The sequence below is a fragment of the Geotrypetes seraphini genome, chromosome 7 (assembly GCF_902459505.1).
Source record: "Geotrypetes seraphini chromosome 7, aGeoSer1.1, whole genome shotgun sequence".
Taxonomy (NCBI): Eukaryota; Metazoa; Chordata; class Amphibia; order Gymnophiona; family Dermophiidae; genus Geotrypetes; species Geotrypetes seraphini.
The window spans coordinates 83,438,723-83,458,625 of NC_047090.1; the positions used below are offsets into that span (position 1 = coordinate 83,438,723).

The 19,903-nt window shown below is 43.2% G+C and overlaps 1 protein-coding gene across 10 annotated transcripts in view; it reads right to left on the bottom strand.

Annotated features, from left to right (window-relative positions):
* Nucleotides 1-19,903, bottom strand: part of HECTD1 (HECT domain E3 ubiquitin protein ligase 1) — a 365,311-nt gene that overhangs the window by 185,998 nt on the left and 159,410 nt on the right. For all 10 annotated transcript variants that reach the window (XM_033952151.1, XM_033952152.1, XM_033952156.1 and 7 more), the window contains exons 21-22: nt 11,305-11,444; nt 3,585-3,908 (exon numbers count right to left, since the gene is read on the bottom strand). In XM_033952151.1, coding sequence (XP_033808042.1) covers nt 3,585-3,908; nt 11,305-11,444 — 464 coding nt within the window. The remainder of the gene's footprint in view (nt 1-3,584; nt 3,909-11,304; nt 11,445-19,903) is intronic.

Sequence of the window (19,903 nt, forward strand, 5' to 3'; positions counted from 1 at the left end):
CCAACTGCCGAAATCTCTGTTAAGACTTACTCCAGCCCATCTACACCCTCCCAGCCATTGAAGCCCTCCCCTGCCCATCCTCCTCCAAACGGCCATACACAGACACAGACCGTACAAGTCTGCCCAGTAACTGGCCTAGTTCAATCTTTAATATTATTTTCTGATTCTAAATCTTCTGTGTTCATCCCACGCTTCTTTGAACTCAGTCACAGTTTTACTCTCCACCACCTCTCCCGGGAGCGCATTCCAGGCATCCACCACCCTCTCCGTAAAGTAGAATTTCCTAACATTGCCCCTGAATCTACCACCCCTCAACCTCAAATTATGTCCTCTGGTTTTACCATTTTCCTTTCTCTGGAAAAGATTTTGTTCTACGTTAATACCCTTTAAGTATTTGAACGTCTGAATCATATCTCCCCTGTCTCTCCTTTCCTCTAGGGTATACATATTCAGGGCTTCCAGTCTCTCCTCATATGTCTTCTGGTGCAAGCCTCCTATCATTTTCGTCGCCCTCCTCTGGACCGCCTCAAGTCTTCTTACGTCTTTCGCCAGATACGGTCTCCAAAACTGAACACAATACTCCAAGTGGGGCCTCACCAATGACCTGTACAGGGGCATCAACACCTTCTTTCTTCTACTGACTACGCCTCTCTTTATACAGCCCAGAATCCTTCTGGCAGCAGCCACTGCCTTGTCACACTGTTTTTTCGCCTTTAGATCTTCGGACACTATCACCCCGAGGTCCCTCTCCCCGTCCGTGCATATCAGCTTCTCTCCTCCCAGCATATACGGTTCCTTCCTATTATTAATCCCCAAATGCATTACTCTGCATTTCTTTGCATTGAATTTTAGTTGCCAGGCATTAGACCATTCCTCTAACTTTTGCAGATCCTTTTTCATATTTTCCACTCCCTCTTCGGTGTCTACTCTGTTACAAATCTTGGTATCATCTGCAAAAAGGCACACTTTTCCTTCTAACCCTTCAGCAATGTCACTTACATACATATTGAACAGGATTGGCCCCAGCACCGAACCCTGAGGGACTCCACTAGTCACCTTTCCTTCCTTCGAGCGACTTCCATTAACCACCACCCTCTGGCGTCTGTCCGACAGCCAGTTTCTGACCCAGTTCATCCAATTGTAGTGGTTAAGAAGATCCTGTAAAGTATATATTTCGCTTTTTTCCATATAGGCTAGTTCAATGTGGTGTTTACAATTTTAAAGGAGTCATTATTCCATAGTGAGACCAGCGAGGTGTCCATCCATTTAGTTTCCATAACATTGTCGAAGTGTTGTATTACCGCTTTCGTTGACTGAATGATAGTTTGTTTTTGCTGTTTTAAAGAGAAGGATATTGATGGTGTAAGTGCAAGAGTGTTGCCATCAAGTAAGCTTTTCTCTCATGTAAACCATGAAGGAGGGTTAGATATGGTTTTATTAAGAATCCATTATAAAGGCCAGGTGGTATTTAAGAAAATCTGTAAAGCTGGCACCGCCTTTAGACTTTACATTTTTAAGTTTTTGCATTGCGATTCGTGGTTGCTATTCAACAAGAATTTACTCAAAGCATGTTCAATATTACGATATTTTTTTTATTTAAAAGAAAGGGTACCATACTCAACACAACTAATTTTAGGTGGAATCATCATTTTAATAGTGGCGAGTTGAACCACCCACGTGATTTTTAATGGTGTCCATCTTTGTGTTAAGTGGCATCTACATTGATCATGGAAAGTGGTCTATAATTAGTGACATGCAAAGAATCTTTATCAGGTTTGGGGACAACAATCAGAGTTGCTTCTGTGAAAGTTCCCGAAGCAGATCCTTGCGTTTTCAATTGAGTAAAAAACTGTTGCATATAAGGTATTAGTGTATTTTGAAATGACTGATAGAATTCGACAGTGAATCCGTCTGGACCTGGTGATTTATTTTTTGCCATTGCTGAAATTGAGTCTATGATCTCACTTTGCGTAAAGGTTGAGGAAAGTTGGGTATGTTCTTCAATGGGTAACCTCGGAAGGTCTATTTAATCCAAAAAGGTATGCAAAATTTTATTGTTAGCTCAGAGGAGTATAGTTTTCCATAATAATTTTTAAATTCATTTAAGATATCAGTGGTTGCGAAAATAGTGTCACCATAAGAGATAAGTTTATCTATTGATTTTTATTTTTCCTTTTCTTTTGCAAATATATTGCTAGGAGATGGCTTGGTTTGTTGATCTCAGCATAATAGTTAGCTTCCGAGATAAAGAGAGTGAGCCGCGTTTTTCCGCATGATAGTGTTATATTGGAAGTGGAGTTTTTGCAGGTCCATTAGTGTTAAAGTTCCTAATATCTAGCTGGTGCTCAAGTTCTTTGGTTTTGATGTCATTTTCTATCGCTTTAAGTTCCACAATCTTTAATTTCTTAATTTTAGAATTCATAGAAATGATCACACCACAGATGTATGCTTTGAAGGCATCCCATGTTGTTATCCAAGTAGTATCCTCAGGTTTATTAAACTGGAATTCTTTAATAGCATTATTGATGTGTTCCCTGAAGTCCGGTTCTAGAAGAAGGCTAGAGTTAAATCTCCATTGCTTTGAAATAGGCACTCGTACAACGTTTTCTAAAGTTAAAGTAATGGCAGCGTGGTCTGAAATAGAAATTTCTTCAATGGAAGCATCTGTTGTGAATTTAGAGACAGAATTGGCTAATGAAAAACATGTCTATTCAAAAGTAGGAACACTGAGGTGGTGAATAAAAGGTAAATTCTCTACTAGACGGGTGAAGGGAACGCTATGCATCTATGCATCTCATAGGTCTAAATGTGACATTATGTCCTCCAGGGTAGTCCTGGCCTTAGGAGTCTTGTAAGTTGCATTCGATATTCTGTCTGTACGAGGGTTCATAACCACGTTATAGTCTCCAGCTACAATGTGATATAAAAATTATTTGCAACTAATTTGTCAGCGTAAATGTTAATTAATGCTAAATTCGAATTATTTATGTTCAAGATGATTTGAACCCATCTTCCTTGAACATCACTGAATGCAGATAAAACTGTATTGTCAGTATGTTTTTTAACCAGAGTAATAACTCCATTCTTGATTCCCAATGCAGGAGAAAAATAAGGTTGATGAGCCCATCCAGGGTTTATTTTTGTTGCTTCAAACGCATTAAGATGAGTCTCTTGTAAACAAATGATGTCTGGATGTTTAGAGTTTAAGTGTGAGAAGATATTTTTTATCATTATTTAGACCTTTGACATTTAGAGATATCAGTTTAAGGGGCATGAGATAAATAATTTGAAAGAGTCATTAATCATTATATTAGCGACAACAAAAAATGTTGATGCTCGTTGGAAGTGAAAACACCTAAATACAAAGCAGATGAAAACCAAAATATCGGTATATGTGTGCTGGAGAAGTAAACACCTGTAGAGAAACAGTTGGAACCATAATACAGGAAAGAGAGACGAAGGACGAGGACAATCCATTTCAGCCAGTCATCCTCACAGCATATAATAAAGAAGTATTTAATTTCCTGATGCAACTTGTAAACTTTAGCTACAAAAACCTATTATAGAAGCATTATGTCACTTACCCAGGCTCATTGAGACTGCAGTCATCTGCATGAGTGTATAAAGTGGTCCAGTTCTGCCCATCCTTGGACACCTGGAAAACCCAGTTCCTGAGAGCAGATCTTCCATAGCCACGAGCATGGCGCAATGTATATGCTGATGGGATAACCCAAAGCCCAAGATCTATAGCAAACCAAGCATTCTTGTCATCGTTTGTATGACAGTTCAGAGCTGAGCTTTCTCTGCTAAGAATATCCTCCAAACGACCATATGGCAGGTTTCTCCCCTCTGAAGAGGTGACCACCACCAGTCCATAGGCTGCTGGATTTACCCACTCATATGCTGTTCTGAAATAAAACAAAAATTAATCAAATTACCTTGAAATAGGCAATAAATTAAATGTGGAATATTCCATAAGCACAGTCATCAATTAAGTCATGTGGAAGAAAGATTATTAAATAAGGGTCTATCCTTTCTGTTACACAAGAAAGTGAATCTTTTTCTACCCTACTGTATACATTTTTCAGATGCAAAAAAACAGCATATTTTTCATATGATATCGCAAAGACAGATAAGTAGTATGATGGAAGCCATACAAAAATCTATTTGGTCTCCACCTGATGCAACAGGCAGAAAAAGTTACTGCAGCAAGTGAAACCTAGGTTGCTTCTAATACCATATAAATTTAATGATCTTTCTAATCATGAAAGGCTAGCTTTACCATTCTTGTCTCAGGATATAAAGTTGATTAATAAACCATTAGACAAGAGGGACAGTCAAATTATGATCAAATTGTATATAGGCTCTAGCACGATACATCTTTTTTGGTGTCATACTAATTAATAAACTAATAATGTGGATTCAGGTATATATAAGAGAGTCAATGGAGAAAACAGCTATTTTCTTTTAGAAAAATATGTAATTAATCCTACTTTCCCTGTAGTCTCTAAAATATCTAAATCCTCAAAAAAAACCACAGAATGGTTAACTGTAAAAGTAACAGAACTTATTTTAGCTCAGTTTATTTAGCTGCTTATTACACAACTTTTCTGTCAATAAGAGATAATGAAGCAGTTCATAATAGTAAAATGTTACAAGTTGTGATATATCTATATATCAATAATAATAAAACCCTAAGCGTGCATGCGCACTTAGGGTTTCGTGATCCCTGCCGCCGTGTTTTCTGTTCCCTGGACGAATTCTATTATAGAACATGGCGGCAGGGAACACTCCGGAGCTTCCCGCCCTCACTCACCATCCGCTGCCGACGCCTTCAAAGGAGCTTGGTGAGGATCGCGGCCAGCTGTAGCAAACTTCACAGGCCACACAGCACCTCGGTAGCACGTTTCCTCTGACGTACGCGATCGCATCAGAGGGAACGTGCTATCGAGATGCAGAGCGGCCTGCGAGGTTCGCAAAAGCCGGCCATGATCCTCACCAGGCTGTAAACGACCATGCTGGACTGGAGGAGCAGGGAAGAGGTGCTACTGGACTGGGAGGAGCAAGGAAGAGGGACAGGGGGAGCAAGACCCGGGGGAGCAGGTAAGGGGTGCTGCTGGACCGGGGGAGCAGGGAAGAGGGACAGGGGGAGCAGGGAAGAGGTGCTACTGGACTGGAGGGAGCAAGGAAGAGGGACAGGGGGAGCAGGACCCGGGGGAGCAGGTAAGGGGTGCTGTTGGACCAGGGGAGCAGGGAAGAGGGACAGGGGGAGTAGGGAAGAGGTGCTACTGGACCAGGGGGAGCAAGGAAGAGGGACAGGGGGAGCAAGACCAGGGGGAGCAGGTAAGGGGTGCTGCTGGACCGGGGGAGCAAGGAAGAGGTGCTGCTGGACCAGGTGTACAGTGAGATTATTAGTAGTTTCATGGTGCTACAACTAGGGTTCAAGCTGACAAAATAAGGTGTGTTAAGTGTACCCATGTTATCTACAGTGTTGCCCACACTCGGTCTCTGCCTGTAACTAGCCCAGTTCCCATCCCATACAATTAGCACAACCCTGCAGTAATGGCTGCCAGAAGCTAAAATCAATTAATATGCTAAAAATCCTATGCTAATGCCACATTCAAGTTTTCAAATTTACTGATTATAAAGGATTTCAACTGTCCTATGCCTGTTCAAACACACACTAAATCTACTTCTCATTGTTTGGTGATTTAGGTTATTCCAAAATCTCTCTTTTCCTACTCACTTAGTTGGGTATACTCTGGATCTGGTTCTCTTGGATATATTCCTTAAATCATCCTCGGATCTTCTCTCTACTTAATTTAATTTAATTCTTATATACCGCTAATAACCGTGAGGTTTCTAAGCAGTTTACAAAAATGATACATTAAAAGATACAATAAATAAAAATAAATACACACTGTCTTGGTCAGATCATTATCTAATTACTTTTCCTCTTTACATGTCACTATTTTTTCCTCTTTTTTGATAAAACTCTTCAGATAGTATGTTTCAATCTTGTCCATGGGCTTCATTACCTGAATCCTACAGACTATATCACCTTTGTCCCAAGCCTTTCCAGACTGTTTTCCTTCTTTGCTGCTTGAAGAACAAGCCCATTCTTGGAATACTATTAATTCCGTTCTCGATTGTCTGGGCTTAGGGAGCAAAACAATGTCCAACTCATTTTAAGGGTCCCTAATATCATCTGTAACTAGGCCTCCTAATGCAGAAAGTTCGTAGAGCAGAGCGCCTGTAATAAATTCCATACAATGGAATATTGTGATCTTTGTAAATCCAAACTACATTATAGCAACTCCAAATTAAGGTTAGCCAAAAGAAATTATTTTAAGGCAAAATTGCCTTTGTTCATATCCCTTCAAAAGCAGCTATTCTGTCTTTTACCTCTTCCAGGAAAACTTTTCTCCCCGCCACTTACTCTTCTATAGATTCCCTGGTCTTTTGTTTCTAAGGTAGAGAAATTAGGGGAACCTCTGTTACTAACTATGACGTCCTCAGAACAAGATTCCTCAGCTACATTTATCCTCATCTCTAGTAGCTCTGTCTCTAGTCCAACTTTCCTGTCCACCATCTCACTTATATATCACTCTACTCTCAACCAGTTTGCCTCAGTTTCTTTAACATCTCTTTTTAAAACTGTTTCCTCGGTGAAACTGATGATATGTTCACTAGACCAAATTCCTTTTTCCTGGTTGAGGGTGGCACAGTATGATTAACTAGAATTAATGCCAATGGTAATAAATCAAAGCCTATCTTTAGGTTGTATCCCCTCTTCCTGGAAAGAAGCAACAGTGTATCATGTGCTTAAAATCATCACTCGATCTGGCAATATCTTCTATGAGCCAGTTTCTAATCTGGTTTTTTAAATCCAAACTTACAGAAGAGATTAATAAATGGAAGAAGCTGGGAATAAAACAAACATACTCCGATTCTACATCCACATCAAGCAAGTTTACTGTTTCAGTGCTGTGCTGGTGGCAGAATCACATCTATACTCAGTGATCTTATAAGAACCTAAGAATAGCCTTACTAGGTCAAACCGTCTTCTTTATTGTCATTCAAAATATGACCATATTACTCCTTTACTCGAATCCAAACATATGCTTCTGAATGTTTACAGAATACCATTCAAATATAATGTACTTACCTTCCAGATTCAGTCTTCTGGGCTCCCCTCATTTTTGGCTAATTACCTGATCCCCTATTCACCAAAAAGGGATCTTTGTTCTTCCAACCAACATCTTCTGTCTATACCATCTCTCAAGACAGATGTTCTTGGATTTTAACCAGGATTCTTGTTTCAGTTAAGGCACCTACACTATGGAATTCACTACCATTATACTTAAGGTCTGAAAAATCTCTCGAGACCTTTAAGTCTCATTTAAAAGCCTATTATTTCAAAATGGCATTCGACATGACCTCATAGGATAATTTTTACTCTGGTTAACATGTATATACATATTTTTTATTTAGCTGCTGAACATAAGAGCGAAGGACCCGACAGATATCCAACTTGCACAACCGCTTCTGCTCCAAAGAGCCCTCCCGACTTCCCAACACTGGGAGGACTACGGACTGATTAACATAAAAAGGCGAAACCACCTTTAGCAGAAAACAAGGAACAAGCCGCAACACAACATGCTCCCTAGAAAACTTCAGGAAGGGAGGCCTACAAGAGAATGCCTGCAGCTCAGAAACACATCTCCCAAAAGTAATAGCCACAAAAAAGACCGCTTTAAGAGTAAGGTCCTTCAAGGAGCAGGAATCTAAGGGCTCAAAAGGAGGGTGCACAAGCACAGACAGGACCATAGAAACATAGAAATAGACGGCAGATAAGGGCCACGGCCAACCAAGTCTGCCCACCCCAATAACCCTCCCCTACCTTTCTCTGTGAAGAGATCCCACGTGACGATCCCATTTTGACTTAAAATCAGGCACGCTGCTGGCCTCAACCACCTGCAGTGGAAGATCATTCCAGTGATCAACCACCCTCTCGGTGAAGAAGTATTTCCTGGTGTCACCGTGTAGTTTCCCGCCCCTGATTTTCCACGGATGCCCTCTTGTTGCCGTGGGGCCTTTGAAAAAGAAGATGTCCTCTTCCACCTCGATACGGCCCGTGAGATATTTGAACGTCTCGATCATGTCTCCCCTCTCTCTGCGTTCCTCGAGTGAGTATAGCTGCAATTTTTTCAGCCTTTCCTCATACGGGAGATCCTTGGCCATACCGGAGGCCAAAGCAATTTGGCTGCCATCAAAAAGCGAATCATGTCTGGCAAAGACATCAAGTGCCGACCCTGCAGCAACCCACAAAAAGAGGCCAAGGCTGCAAGCTGAACCTGGAGAGAAGACCAGGCCATGCCCCTATCCAGGCCATCCTGCAAGAACTCCAAGATGTTAGGCAAAGAGGCACAAAAAGGAACCATTCCACATGCAGCACACCACTCCTCAAAGAGATGCCACACATGCACATAAGCCCTAGAAGTGGAAAGTCTCTGGGATCCCAAGAGCACTGAGATCACTTTATCTGAATAACTTTTCTTACTTAGGCATTCCCGCTCAAGAGCCAAGCCGTAAGACAAAAGGGACCCGGATCGTACATTGGTGAGAGGGGCAATGGAAGGGGATCTGCCACGAGATGACAAATCAGATCTGCATACCACAGGCGCCAGGGCCACCAGGATCACGTAGCTGGGATGCCAAGTAATGTGAAGAATTCTGTCAACCATGGGCCACAGGGGAAACACGTACAGGAGGCCCGCCATCGGCCATGGCTATACCAGAGCATCCAGCCCCACAGCCTGAACATCCCTGTGCTGACTGAAGATCCGAGGCGCTTTGGCATTGACACTCGTGCCCATCAGGTCCATGACTGGCTGACCCCCAAGTCCACACAATCAACTCGAAAGCTGTGGGACCAAGACACCACTCTCCGGGATCTAGCAAGTGCCCACTGAGGAAGTCCGCCTGGACATTCTCCACTCCTATGTGGGAAGCTGAGATGTCCAGAAGATGAGTCTCTGCCCAGGCCATGAACATAGCCACCTCCTGCGCCACCTGATGATTCCTGGTCCCCCCTGACAATTGACTTAGGCCACTACCGTTGCACTGTCCGAGAGAAGTCGAACAGACTTGCCCGTCAACAAGGGCTGGAACGCTAGCAACACCAGCCAGATGGCTCTGGTCTCCAGAGACCAACTGTCCTGAGCCGAGCGACCGACACACTGAGCTCCCGAATCGAGGAGACTGGCATCCGTGATAAGAACTGTCCACCGGGGCTTATCCAGACTCACTCCCTGCACCAGTTTGGAAGACTGTAGCCACCAACGGAGACTTCGACAAACCAACCCCCAAAGAAGAACGGGAGAGTCCATATTGTGTACTTGGGGCGATCACCGCCGAAGCAGAGCATGCTGAAGTGGGCGCATGTGAACGGGAAGCAGAGGGGCCGGTGGAGGAGTCATATGTGTCCCCCCCCCCCCCCCCCGATGGACCCACCGAAAAGACTGCAATCACTGAAAGAAGCGACCCTGGGATGACCAGAGCGATATCTACAGAACTCACGCAAACGCCCCCCCCCCCCCCCGAGCAGTCAGACAGGCACGTGTTCAGGAAAGGGGGGCACTTTAGAGTCTGTCAAAGTCTGAAACAACTTGTCCAAATCCTCTTCAAGCAAAAAAGAACCCCGAAAGGGAAATTTTGTCAATTTAGACTTAGAAGCTGCATCAGCGGCCCAAACAGAGAGATAAGAAGCAGCTATCTCAATTTTTGCCACCTCCTGATCCACCAAGGAACAGCCATCAGACTCGTGGTCAAGGACAAGCTTGGCCAATCGAAACATGGCCCGAGCCACAAGACCCCTAAGGCAGAGACATCAAAATTCTGCTTAAGAAGGGCATCCAACTTATGCTCCTCTACTGGCACCGTATGCTGCTTGGTGATAGCTGAGCATCAGCGGTAAAGGAATCCTTTTTCCCTGACCGTTGGGTGCTGGGGAAATCCTTGCATGGGCAGCAATGGAAGCCCGGGATTCCCCGCTGTCAGCTGCTGGTTTGTGAGACACTCATGAAAGGGAAGCCTGGACACTGGCACCTGATGTCGACAAGGTTTCCTCTTCACGGTGGCCTGCACAGCGCTTGCACAAGCCGGCCTTGCATCTGGAATACAATGAACACTTTCTCCCAATACGCAACCTAGCTAAAATACAAAATGCCGGTTAGTAAAAAATAGCAATAATAGACAAGGGAAAAACTTCCTTCAGACCGGCAATGCCTCAGGGTTTGTTTGTTTTTTTAACAGAACAGACTCCACTGGCTTGCCTGTATTGGTCCAATCACTTGGAGCAAACAGGGTAATTAGGCTTAAATAGGGGAGATCAGTAAAATATGTGAATTATATATAGATGTAGACTGACTCCTATAAAGTTATAGTCTCTGGAGAATGATCAAATATTTATAAAACACTCAGAGATAAGAAACTCCAATGGGAGTGAAAACCTTCCAGTCATTGCGTTTTAATCATGTGATCAGTCTCTAAGACTAGATGTTTGATGTATTGGTGGCAAGGCTTACAGCTGAAGCACCTCTATAAAATTTTGGGGAGGTGGAGGAATGGGGGGAGAGACCCAGCACGAGACCCGCCGGGTGTGATACCCCCAAAGGTCTGACTGACCCCCAAACAGGGCCTCTCCAAGCTCAGTTCTGCACCAGAATGGGGACTATTTATTTATTTATGTTGATTTCTATACCGTTCTCCCAGAAACTCAGAACAGGTTACAAGTAGACATTCTCAATCGTTTGATAACAGACTAGTCATGACAACAAATAAGTTACAGTAGACAATAAGCCCTAAACAAATTCCAACAGTTCTAACAAGGGAAGATGGGCACAGCTCACTGAAACCACCTGCTTGGAGACTGAGAGAAGACTGTTAGATAGAGGGAGGCACAGCTATTAAGTACTATAGCCAAAAGATTGGTCTCAGTCTCCACCTGCAGGTCATGATGAGTTTAAGCATCAGTGAATTCTGTACCGGTCTGAAGAGGTTGGCAAAGAAGTAAAATTTATTTGTAAACAGCCTGAATAAGAATTTAGGCGCTTAAAATTCACTTTATTCCCAGTATTGAAATAAAATCCATAAATATTTTATGTGGTAGCTCTTACCACTAACTAGAGAACCTGCCAATCTAAAAACAAGGAAGGCTAAATTTCTTACACATTTCCATTTGTCTCATTTTAGCTTGCACAACCATCGCTCGTGATAACAGGGATCAAGGTGCATTCTTACTTTGCATTTGTTCCAATCCAGTGAATAATTCCATTTTCATCAAAGTCATGCTGGTGTCTGAATACAAATGTCTGCCCTTCACGTAGTTTTCGAACAAAAACGAAAGATGCACGGTCAAAATCATACCACTGCTTTGCCACCTGAAGAAATAAGAAGTTTTCCCGTTTATTAAAAAAAAATTTTTAAACATGCCTTTGTACAATCCAGATCTTCTCAACTTGAGGTTTACATCCAATTTAGGGCAATAAGAACACAAACCTGTGCATAGCTACTACAGGTACTACCGATGACAAAAGTCATGAGACCAAATAAAGTTAATTGAAGATATCAGTACTTAATTCATAAATTATAATTAAAGGTATTTCATATATCTGGTTTGTCTGCAGTATCTGACCGTTACTTATACAGTAAAACCTTGGTTTGTGAGCATAATTCGTTCCAGAAGCATGCTTGTAATCCAAAGCACTTGTATATCAAAGCAAATTTCCCCATAGGAAATAATGGAAACTCAGACGATTCATTCCACAACCCCAAATCTTTAATACAAAATATTGTATGTACTTGTATTTCAAGACTTCGCTTGTTTCGAACAGTCACTAAATTCCTTCAGCGTCAGAGAAAGAAGAACCATCAGCTCAGTATGTGACATGTGTTTACTGTATGTACTCGCATTGCAAGACTTTGCTTGTTTAGAACAGTCACTACACTCTTGCAGCGGCAGAGAAAGAAGAACCATCGGCTCAGTTGTGATGTGTGTATACTGTATGTACTTGTATTGCAAGACATTGCTTGTATATCAAGTTAAAATTTAATAAAATGTTTTGCTTGTCTTGCAAAACACTTTCAAATCAAGTTACTTGCAATCCAAGGTTTTACTGTATAAGAAAAATTAAAAGTAATAAAAATTTGAAAATACAGGACTGAAGACAGCTTGAGGGAAAGAAGGATACCATTTTTATTTACATTTTTTTAATGATAATTTAAAAGATACAATTAATTTAACCTTGATTATAGTTTAATTCTGCTATCAGAAAAAATTTATATAATTACATTTGATAATCAACAATGTACAATATTACACACACAATTTGGTGGTCAAAAGCCAAACATAACCACTATCATATGAAAAGGTATGAACATCTGTTAACAGGAGACCAGGTATATGCCAAATTCAGTACTTGCAGCATTAGGAGCAGAAGCAGCGTCAAGAAGAATTCATTGCTGTTTTTCACGCAGTAAGTTTTCAGCTCTTTCAATTCAAGCTAAAGCTACAGTTTTTCAACAAATTGACACAGTTTTTAATTTTTTGAATGGTTTGCTTGAGCATTACGTTGTTGTAAAGTAACAGTTTCAATAAACATTTAATATACGCTGGCATTCTTTGAGGAATGAGTGCCATTTTTTTGAAAGTGTGGAATTAGTCATCTTTTGTAAACATTTTAAAGACAATGTTCACATAATTTTCCTTAATTTTTATTAACAATAGTTCATACCCAAGGTGACACAGTACATAGCTAGAGCTGTTTCCTTTTTTGATTTGGAAAATAAGTGTGTCTTAAACTAGATATCAGAATGGTTTTCAAGTAATATGATTTAATATATTTGACTTATAAGGTTGCCGATATAAGTTGTATCTTTCTTGCACAGAAAACCAGCCGTTAATCCAAGACCCCGGAAGAAGCCGTCACAGGTGAAACAGGTCCCGTAGGGATTTAGCTGCATGAGATAGGTGCAATGTGCAATGTTTAATGGATGAAATCATTAAGGTCCAATGGTTGAGTAACAGACTTGTCTTTGAAAAAGCATTCTGGTTTTTGAATAGCAGGACAACTTTATTCTTAGTCACATGAAAGATCATATGTCTGCTTTTTTTGTAATTAAGAAAAACACAACACTTTGAAGTAAAGTTAGTCTCTACACTAACACAAGTCGCACAAATTTTATTTGATTGTCCAGCTCTTCTCGAACTACTATAGGGGTATATAAGAATAAAATTATTATTATTATATGAAAGGGAGACTGGACACTGGTTTGAGTTCAACACTTTATTCTTGAAACACAACCATTCACACAAGAGAGATTTTTAAGAATCTATGATTGAAATCTGAAACCTTTAAAGTCTCAAATATATTCCTTGAACTATTAAGTTCTGAGCAGGTTTCTGAGATTCTTTTTCCTCTCTTTACATTAAGATAGTTTAAGTTTAGGCACATTAATTTTCAACCTAGAAATCATTCATTTTGAACTAAATTGATACTCCACAATGGCACCACCAGATGTATCAGAGGCCTTAAGTGTGCCATACCCTTCTAAAATTGCAACACATCTGGGGTGAACACCCCTCCCCCAACGAGGAACCTTTCAGATGGCAGAAACGAGATAATGCTGTGACTTGAACCTTCAAAGGAGCCAGTGCAGAACTTGTCTTCAATTTGTCCTACAAGTCAGATAAAATCTAGGTAACCATGTAAAAAATCACCTCTCTCTCTCTACATCACCCCTCAAAGACTCCAGACTCTGCTATAGACCAAGGAGGTAGACCATTTTCTTGCCTGCCACAAGGTTGCAATAAGTTCCTCTGTGTAGCCTCTATATCTCAAATGTAACCTCTCAAGATCCAAGACAAAAGGGAAATGATTCATCCATGACTATTCGTCGTTGGTCTCTTGGCTCTAAGAAGGGTCGGTATGACCACTTCAGAGTAAGCGTGCGCAAGAGCCACACTGAACAACCAAAGTGTTCCGGACTTTCCATGGGAACTGGACCCTGTGTCAGCAGATCTGAATGCACTAGCAATTTAAGATCTGTCGTTTTGAAGGCGTACCATATCTGCATACCATGGCTGCTGCAGCCAATCCAGTGCAGCAGCCAACATCAGATGGCTCACTATCTGCCATAAGACCTGAACTATCATGGGCCATGGGGGAAACACATACAGCAGTCCTTGTTCTAACCAAGGCTGAACTAGTGAATGAAAGTCAGCGCTTCCCAGTTCAGATCTGCGGCTGAAAATCCGATCCATTTGTTTCTTGCTGATGCAATTGATGCACTATGCAGTCAAATATTTTGTGGGACAGATCACTCCCCCAGGTCCAAGGTCTGTCGACTGAGATATCAGCTTACACATTGTCTACCCCACTACATGTGCTGCAGAGTGCCTACAGGTGAGATTCTACCTAATGGAACTTGGCCTCCAGGCAACGCTGAGTACTTCTGGAGCCTCCCTGTCGATTTGACATAGGCCACCACTGTGTCTGAGAACACCCTAACTGCTTTGAGTGTTTACAGGGTGAGCCAAATGGCTTGCAGCTCCAGTCGGTTTATGGACCACTTATTTTGCGACAGTGTCCACCTGCCCTGAACTGGGTGATCAAGGCAATACCTCCCATATCCCAGCCGTAGAGGCTGGCATCTGTGTTCAATCACCCAAGATAAAATGCAGTGTGGTATGCTATTCTCAGACTCTGGTCAGAGCCACCAACGCAAGCTCCACTGCACTTCCACCGCCTATGCTAGCAGCTTCTGGAGTGAATCCGTCTGCAGGGACCATCAGGACAATACAGTAGAGAATCCTGGAGAGGAAGCATAGGAACATAGAAACATAGAAGATGACGGCAGAAAAGGGCTATAGCCCATCAAGTCTGCCCACTCTGCTTACCCACCCCCTGTCTATGTCCTAATCACCCAATTTCCTTATCTTGACCCTCGTAGGGATCCCACATGGATATCCCATTTATACTTAAAGTCTGGCATGCTGTCTGCCTCAATCACCTGCACTGGAAGCTTGTTCCATGATCAACCACTCTCTCTGAAGAAATACTTTCTGGTGTCGCCATGAAATTTTCCGCCCTTGAGTTTGAGCGGGTGCCCTCTTGTGGCCGAGGGTCCCTTGAGAAAGAAAATATCATCTTCCACTTCGACACGTCCCGTGAGGTACTTAAATGTTTCGATCATGTCTCCCCTCTCCCTACTTTCCTCGAGAGTGTAGAGCTGCAATTTGTTCAGTCTCTCTTCGTACGAGAGACCCTTGAGCCCCGAAATCATCCTGGTGGCCGTCCGCTGAACCGATTCAATTCTGCACACATTTTTACTGTAATGTGGCTTCCAGAATTGCACACAGTACTCCAGATGAGGTCTCACCATGGCCCTGTACAACGGCATTATGATTTCAGGCTTTCGGCTGACGAAACTTCTATTGATACAACCCAATATCTGCCTTGCCTTAGATGAAGCCTTCTCCACTTGATTGGCAGTTTTCATGTCTGCACTGATGATTACTCCTAAACCTCGTTCTGCTGAAGCCCTAGTTAAAGTTTCTCCATTCAAGAAGTACGTCCTGCATGGATTTCCGCTTCCGAGGTGCATGATCTTACATTTCTTAGCATTGAAGCCTAGCTGCCAGGTTGAGGACCAACTTTCCAATGTAAGCAGGTCCTGCGCCATATAATTCTGTAAACTGCATTCACTTACTATATTACATAATTTGGCGTCATCGGCGAATAGTGTTATTTTACCTTGAAGCCCTCAAGTCAGATCCCCTATGAATATGTTGAAAAGGGGTGGACCCAGGACCGAGCCCTGCGGCACTCCACTCGTCACCTCAGATATTTTAGAGAGGGTATCATTAACCACCACCTTCTGAAGTCTGCCACTCAGCCAATCATTGACCCATGCAGTTAGTGTCTCTCCTAACCCCATCGATTCCATCTTGCTTAGCAGCCTGCGGTGTGGGACACTGTCAAAAGCTTTACTGAAGTCCAGGTACACGACGTCCAAAGACTCTCCCAAGTCCAACTTTCTTGTTACCCAGTCAAAGAAGCTGATGAGATTAGATTGGCAGGACCTACCCTTGGTGAATCCATGCTGACTGGGATCCTGAAGATTCCCTTCATTCAAGATCGTGTCCAATTTGCTTTTAATTAGTGTTTCCATGAGTTTGCACACTATTGATGTGAGACTCACCGGTCTATAATTCGCAGCCTCTGCCCTGCAACCCTTTTTATGCAGAGGAACGACATTAGCTAATTTCCAGTCCAGGGGAACTTTCCTCTTACTTAGGGAGAGATTGAATAGCTCAGCCAACGGTTTCGCCAGGACATCGCTCAATTCTCTGAGCACTCTTGGGTGCAAATTGTCTGGTCCCATGGCTTTGTTCACCTTGAGCCTTGCCAGTTCACTGTAAACTTCACCTGGTGTGAACTCAAAATTCTGAAACGGGTCTTCTGTGCTTTGTGTTGCCTTCAACTGCGGACCGTGTCCCGGTGCCTCACAGGTGAAGACTGAGCAGAAGTATTCATTCAGTAATTCGGCTTTATCGGAATCTGCTTCCACATAACTTCCGTCCGGTCTTTTAAGGCGTACTATCCCGCCTGTGTTCCTTTTTCTGTCACTAATATACCTGAAGAAGGATTTGTCCCCCTTTTTAATGTTTTTTGCCAGAATTTCTTCCACTCGAAGTTTTGCCTCCCTAACTGCCATTTTGACTGCTGTAGACCTGGTCCTATATTCTACTTTTGCCTCTCTTTTCTCTGTGCGCTTGTAGGAGAGAAACGCTTTTTTCTTCTCCTTAATGAGGTGCGAGATCTCCGCGGTGAACCATTGGGATTTATTGTTTCTTTGTCGTTTATTTACTGATTTTATGAAGCGGCTAGTTGCTTCATGTATGGTTGATTTCAGTGTTAACCACTTAGCTTCTACATCATCGGTCTCCGCTTGGTCCTGCAGCGTCTGATGGACGAAATCTCCCATGCGTGCGAAGTCTGTGCCCCGGAAACTGAGTACCTTTGTTTTCGTGTTTGATCTAGGGAAGCCTTTCCTAAGGTTGAACCATACTATGTTGTGGTCGCTGGAGGCTAGCGTATCTCCTACTGAGACCTCTGAGACGCTTTCCCCGTTGGTGAGTACCAGGTCGAGGATTGCCTGGGCCCTAGTGGGCTCCGTTACCATTTGTTTGAGATATGCTCCCTTTATGGAGGTTAAGAGCCTCCTGTTACCGCTGGTTGTCGCTGAAAATGAGTTCCAGTCTGCATCAGGCATATTGAAGTCCCCTAGCAGTACAGCTTCTCCTCGTAGAGTGATATTCTCTATGTCTTCAATTAATTCTGCGTCCATGTCTTCCAGTTGTCTTGGGGGTCTGTATACCACACCTAGATACAGGCATTTTTCTCTGCCTCTTGCCAGGTTTACCTAGAGGGACTCCCCGGTGTACTTGACATCTGTGATGGTGGTTTTGATGTCCTCTTTAATGTATAGAGCTACCCCCCCTCCTAACCTGCCCTCTCTGTCCTGACGAAGTAGATTGTAGCCTGGTATAGCCATATCCCACCCTTGTGAGTCCGTGAACCAAGTTTCAGATATTGCCACCACATCTAGGTCGGCATTCCTTATTTCAGCCTCTAATTCTAGAATTTTGTTACCTAAACTGTGTGCATTGACATACATGGCCCTCCATATCTTGTGTTTGCTAAGTCCCTGTGAGGCGTATCCTACCCGAGTCAGTGTGACTCCTAAAGAACTGTTTGCAATGTGGGTACTTACCTTGGACATGGAAGCGGAGTTTTGACTCACCTCATCAGGATAATTCCTTTCTGCACTAATATGTGAATGGGTACCCTCCCCTGACTTACCTAGTTTAAAGCCCTGTGAAGCAGGCGGGCTAGTCGGTGTCCAAAGACGTTCTTACCCCTACTGGTCAGATGGAGTCCGTCTGGTCCCTGAAGTCCTTGTAGCGCTTCCCCGTGATTTAGGAATCCGAAGTTCATATCCCGGCACCATCCCTGTAGCCACTCGTTTGTCCTCAGGATACGTTCATCTCTGGCTCTTCCCTTGCCTCTAACTGGGAGGATCGATGAGAAAACCACCTGCGCTCCTGTCCGCTTCAGCCTCTCACCCAGTGCTCCAAAGTCTTTGGTGATGGTCTCCGGTGTGTTCCTGGCAGTGTCGTTGGTTCCTATGTGGACAAGAAGCATAGGAAAGTGGTCTCGGGGGCGTGAGTAGTCTATCTAGACTGGCGGTGACATCTCGTATCCTGGCTCCAGGCAGACAGCAGACCACCCTAGATTGCATATCCGGTCTGCAAATTGGTCCCTCGGTGCCCCTCAGCATGGAATCCCCGATGACTATTACTCTGCACTTCTTTGGGGGGAGCCGGTCAGTTGTCCCTGGAGATGAAGCTGTGTGTTGGGCCTGCTCCTGTTCCTGCTCCTGTTCCTCATCGGCAGTTCCTTCCTGAAGAATCTGGAATCTGGCATATGAGCCTTTGCCCAATGGACTACTTTTATGTATGCTGTCATGGATCGAGACTACGACGGGAACTCCCCACAGCCATTTCCTATTGGCGAGCTACACGGGGCAGGAGCGTAGGAAGATCGCTCCTGACCCGAAAGCCCGCTATTCCACCAGGTAAGGCCGGGACGCTGGGGGGAAGGCTAAACTATGGGTTTTTTCTCTTTTTTTCCCCCTCCCCCCAAAATTGCAAATATGTGAAATCGCGATTGCCGAAACCACGAATGGGGAGGGGGAAGTGTACTACAATAAAAACTGTATACACAGTGCATTCTATTTCTGAATCCCTTCAAATCTTATAAAAATGCTGCTACAAATAATTGGGTCTTTAGCAATTTTCTGAATCCCATTTTATCTGCACACATCTTTAACTGGCTCAGGAAAGAAATCCAGAGTTTAACCCCTGCACAGCCCTATGTAGCAGATGCCCTGTCAAATAGGGTATCCACTACATAATCAAGTCTCACTATTACCAGCTGGGGGCAGATGCCATCTACAACAGGAATCTGATGGACTCTCGTACGACAGGTGTGTGCCACAAAAGAGGCTAATGAAGCTGAATTAACTCCCAAGATTAAAGTTTCTAATTGCTGCTTAAGGACTATATCCATCCTGCTTTCTTGTGCATCCTTTAACATTATCACCCCTTCAAAAGGAGCCATCTGCGATCCCCCAGACATGGAGTTACCAGGAGAGGCTAAGCCCAAAGCTCCTCTCTCTCTCTCAAGTGCCTTGCAGCATGCAGTGCACAGACACTTCTTAGCTGAAGACAAATGTGAATAGGGATGGAGGAGTAATAGACCCTGATCGATTTTCAGAGGGTTGTGTTCATAAGGAGCTAAAAATAAAGGTAGACAAAGCAATGAGGCCGGATGGTGTACATCTGAGGATGCTGATGGAACATGGAAGTTCTGGTAGCTCCGCTGACATGACCTTTTCAATGAGTCTCTAGAGTCGGGAGGACTGGAGAAGGGTGGATGTGGTCCTTCTCCACAAAGGTGGAAGTAAGGAAGAAGTAGGGAATTACAGGCCAGTAAGTCTGACTTCTGTGGTAAACAAATTAATGGAAACGCTTTTAAAACAGACAATGGTCAAGTTTCTGCAATCATATAGATTACAGGACTAGAGGTAACATGGATTCACTAGAGGTAGGTCTTGTCAGACAAATCTGATCAATTTCTTTGACAGGGTGACCACAGAATTGAATAGAGGATGTGTGCTAGATGTGGTGTATTTAGATTTTAGCAAAGCCTTTGACAAGTGTTTCACACGGATGTCTAATAAATAAACTGAGTGCCCTTGGGATGGGTTCCAA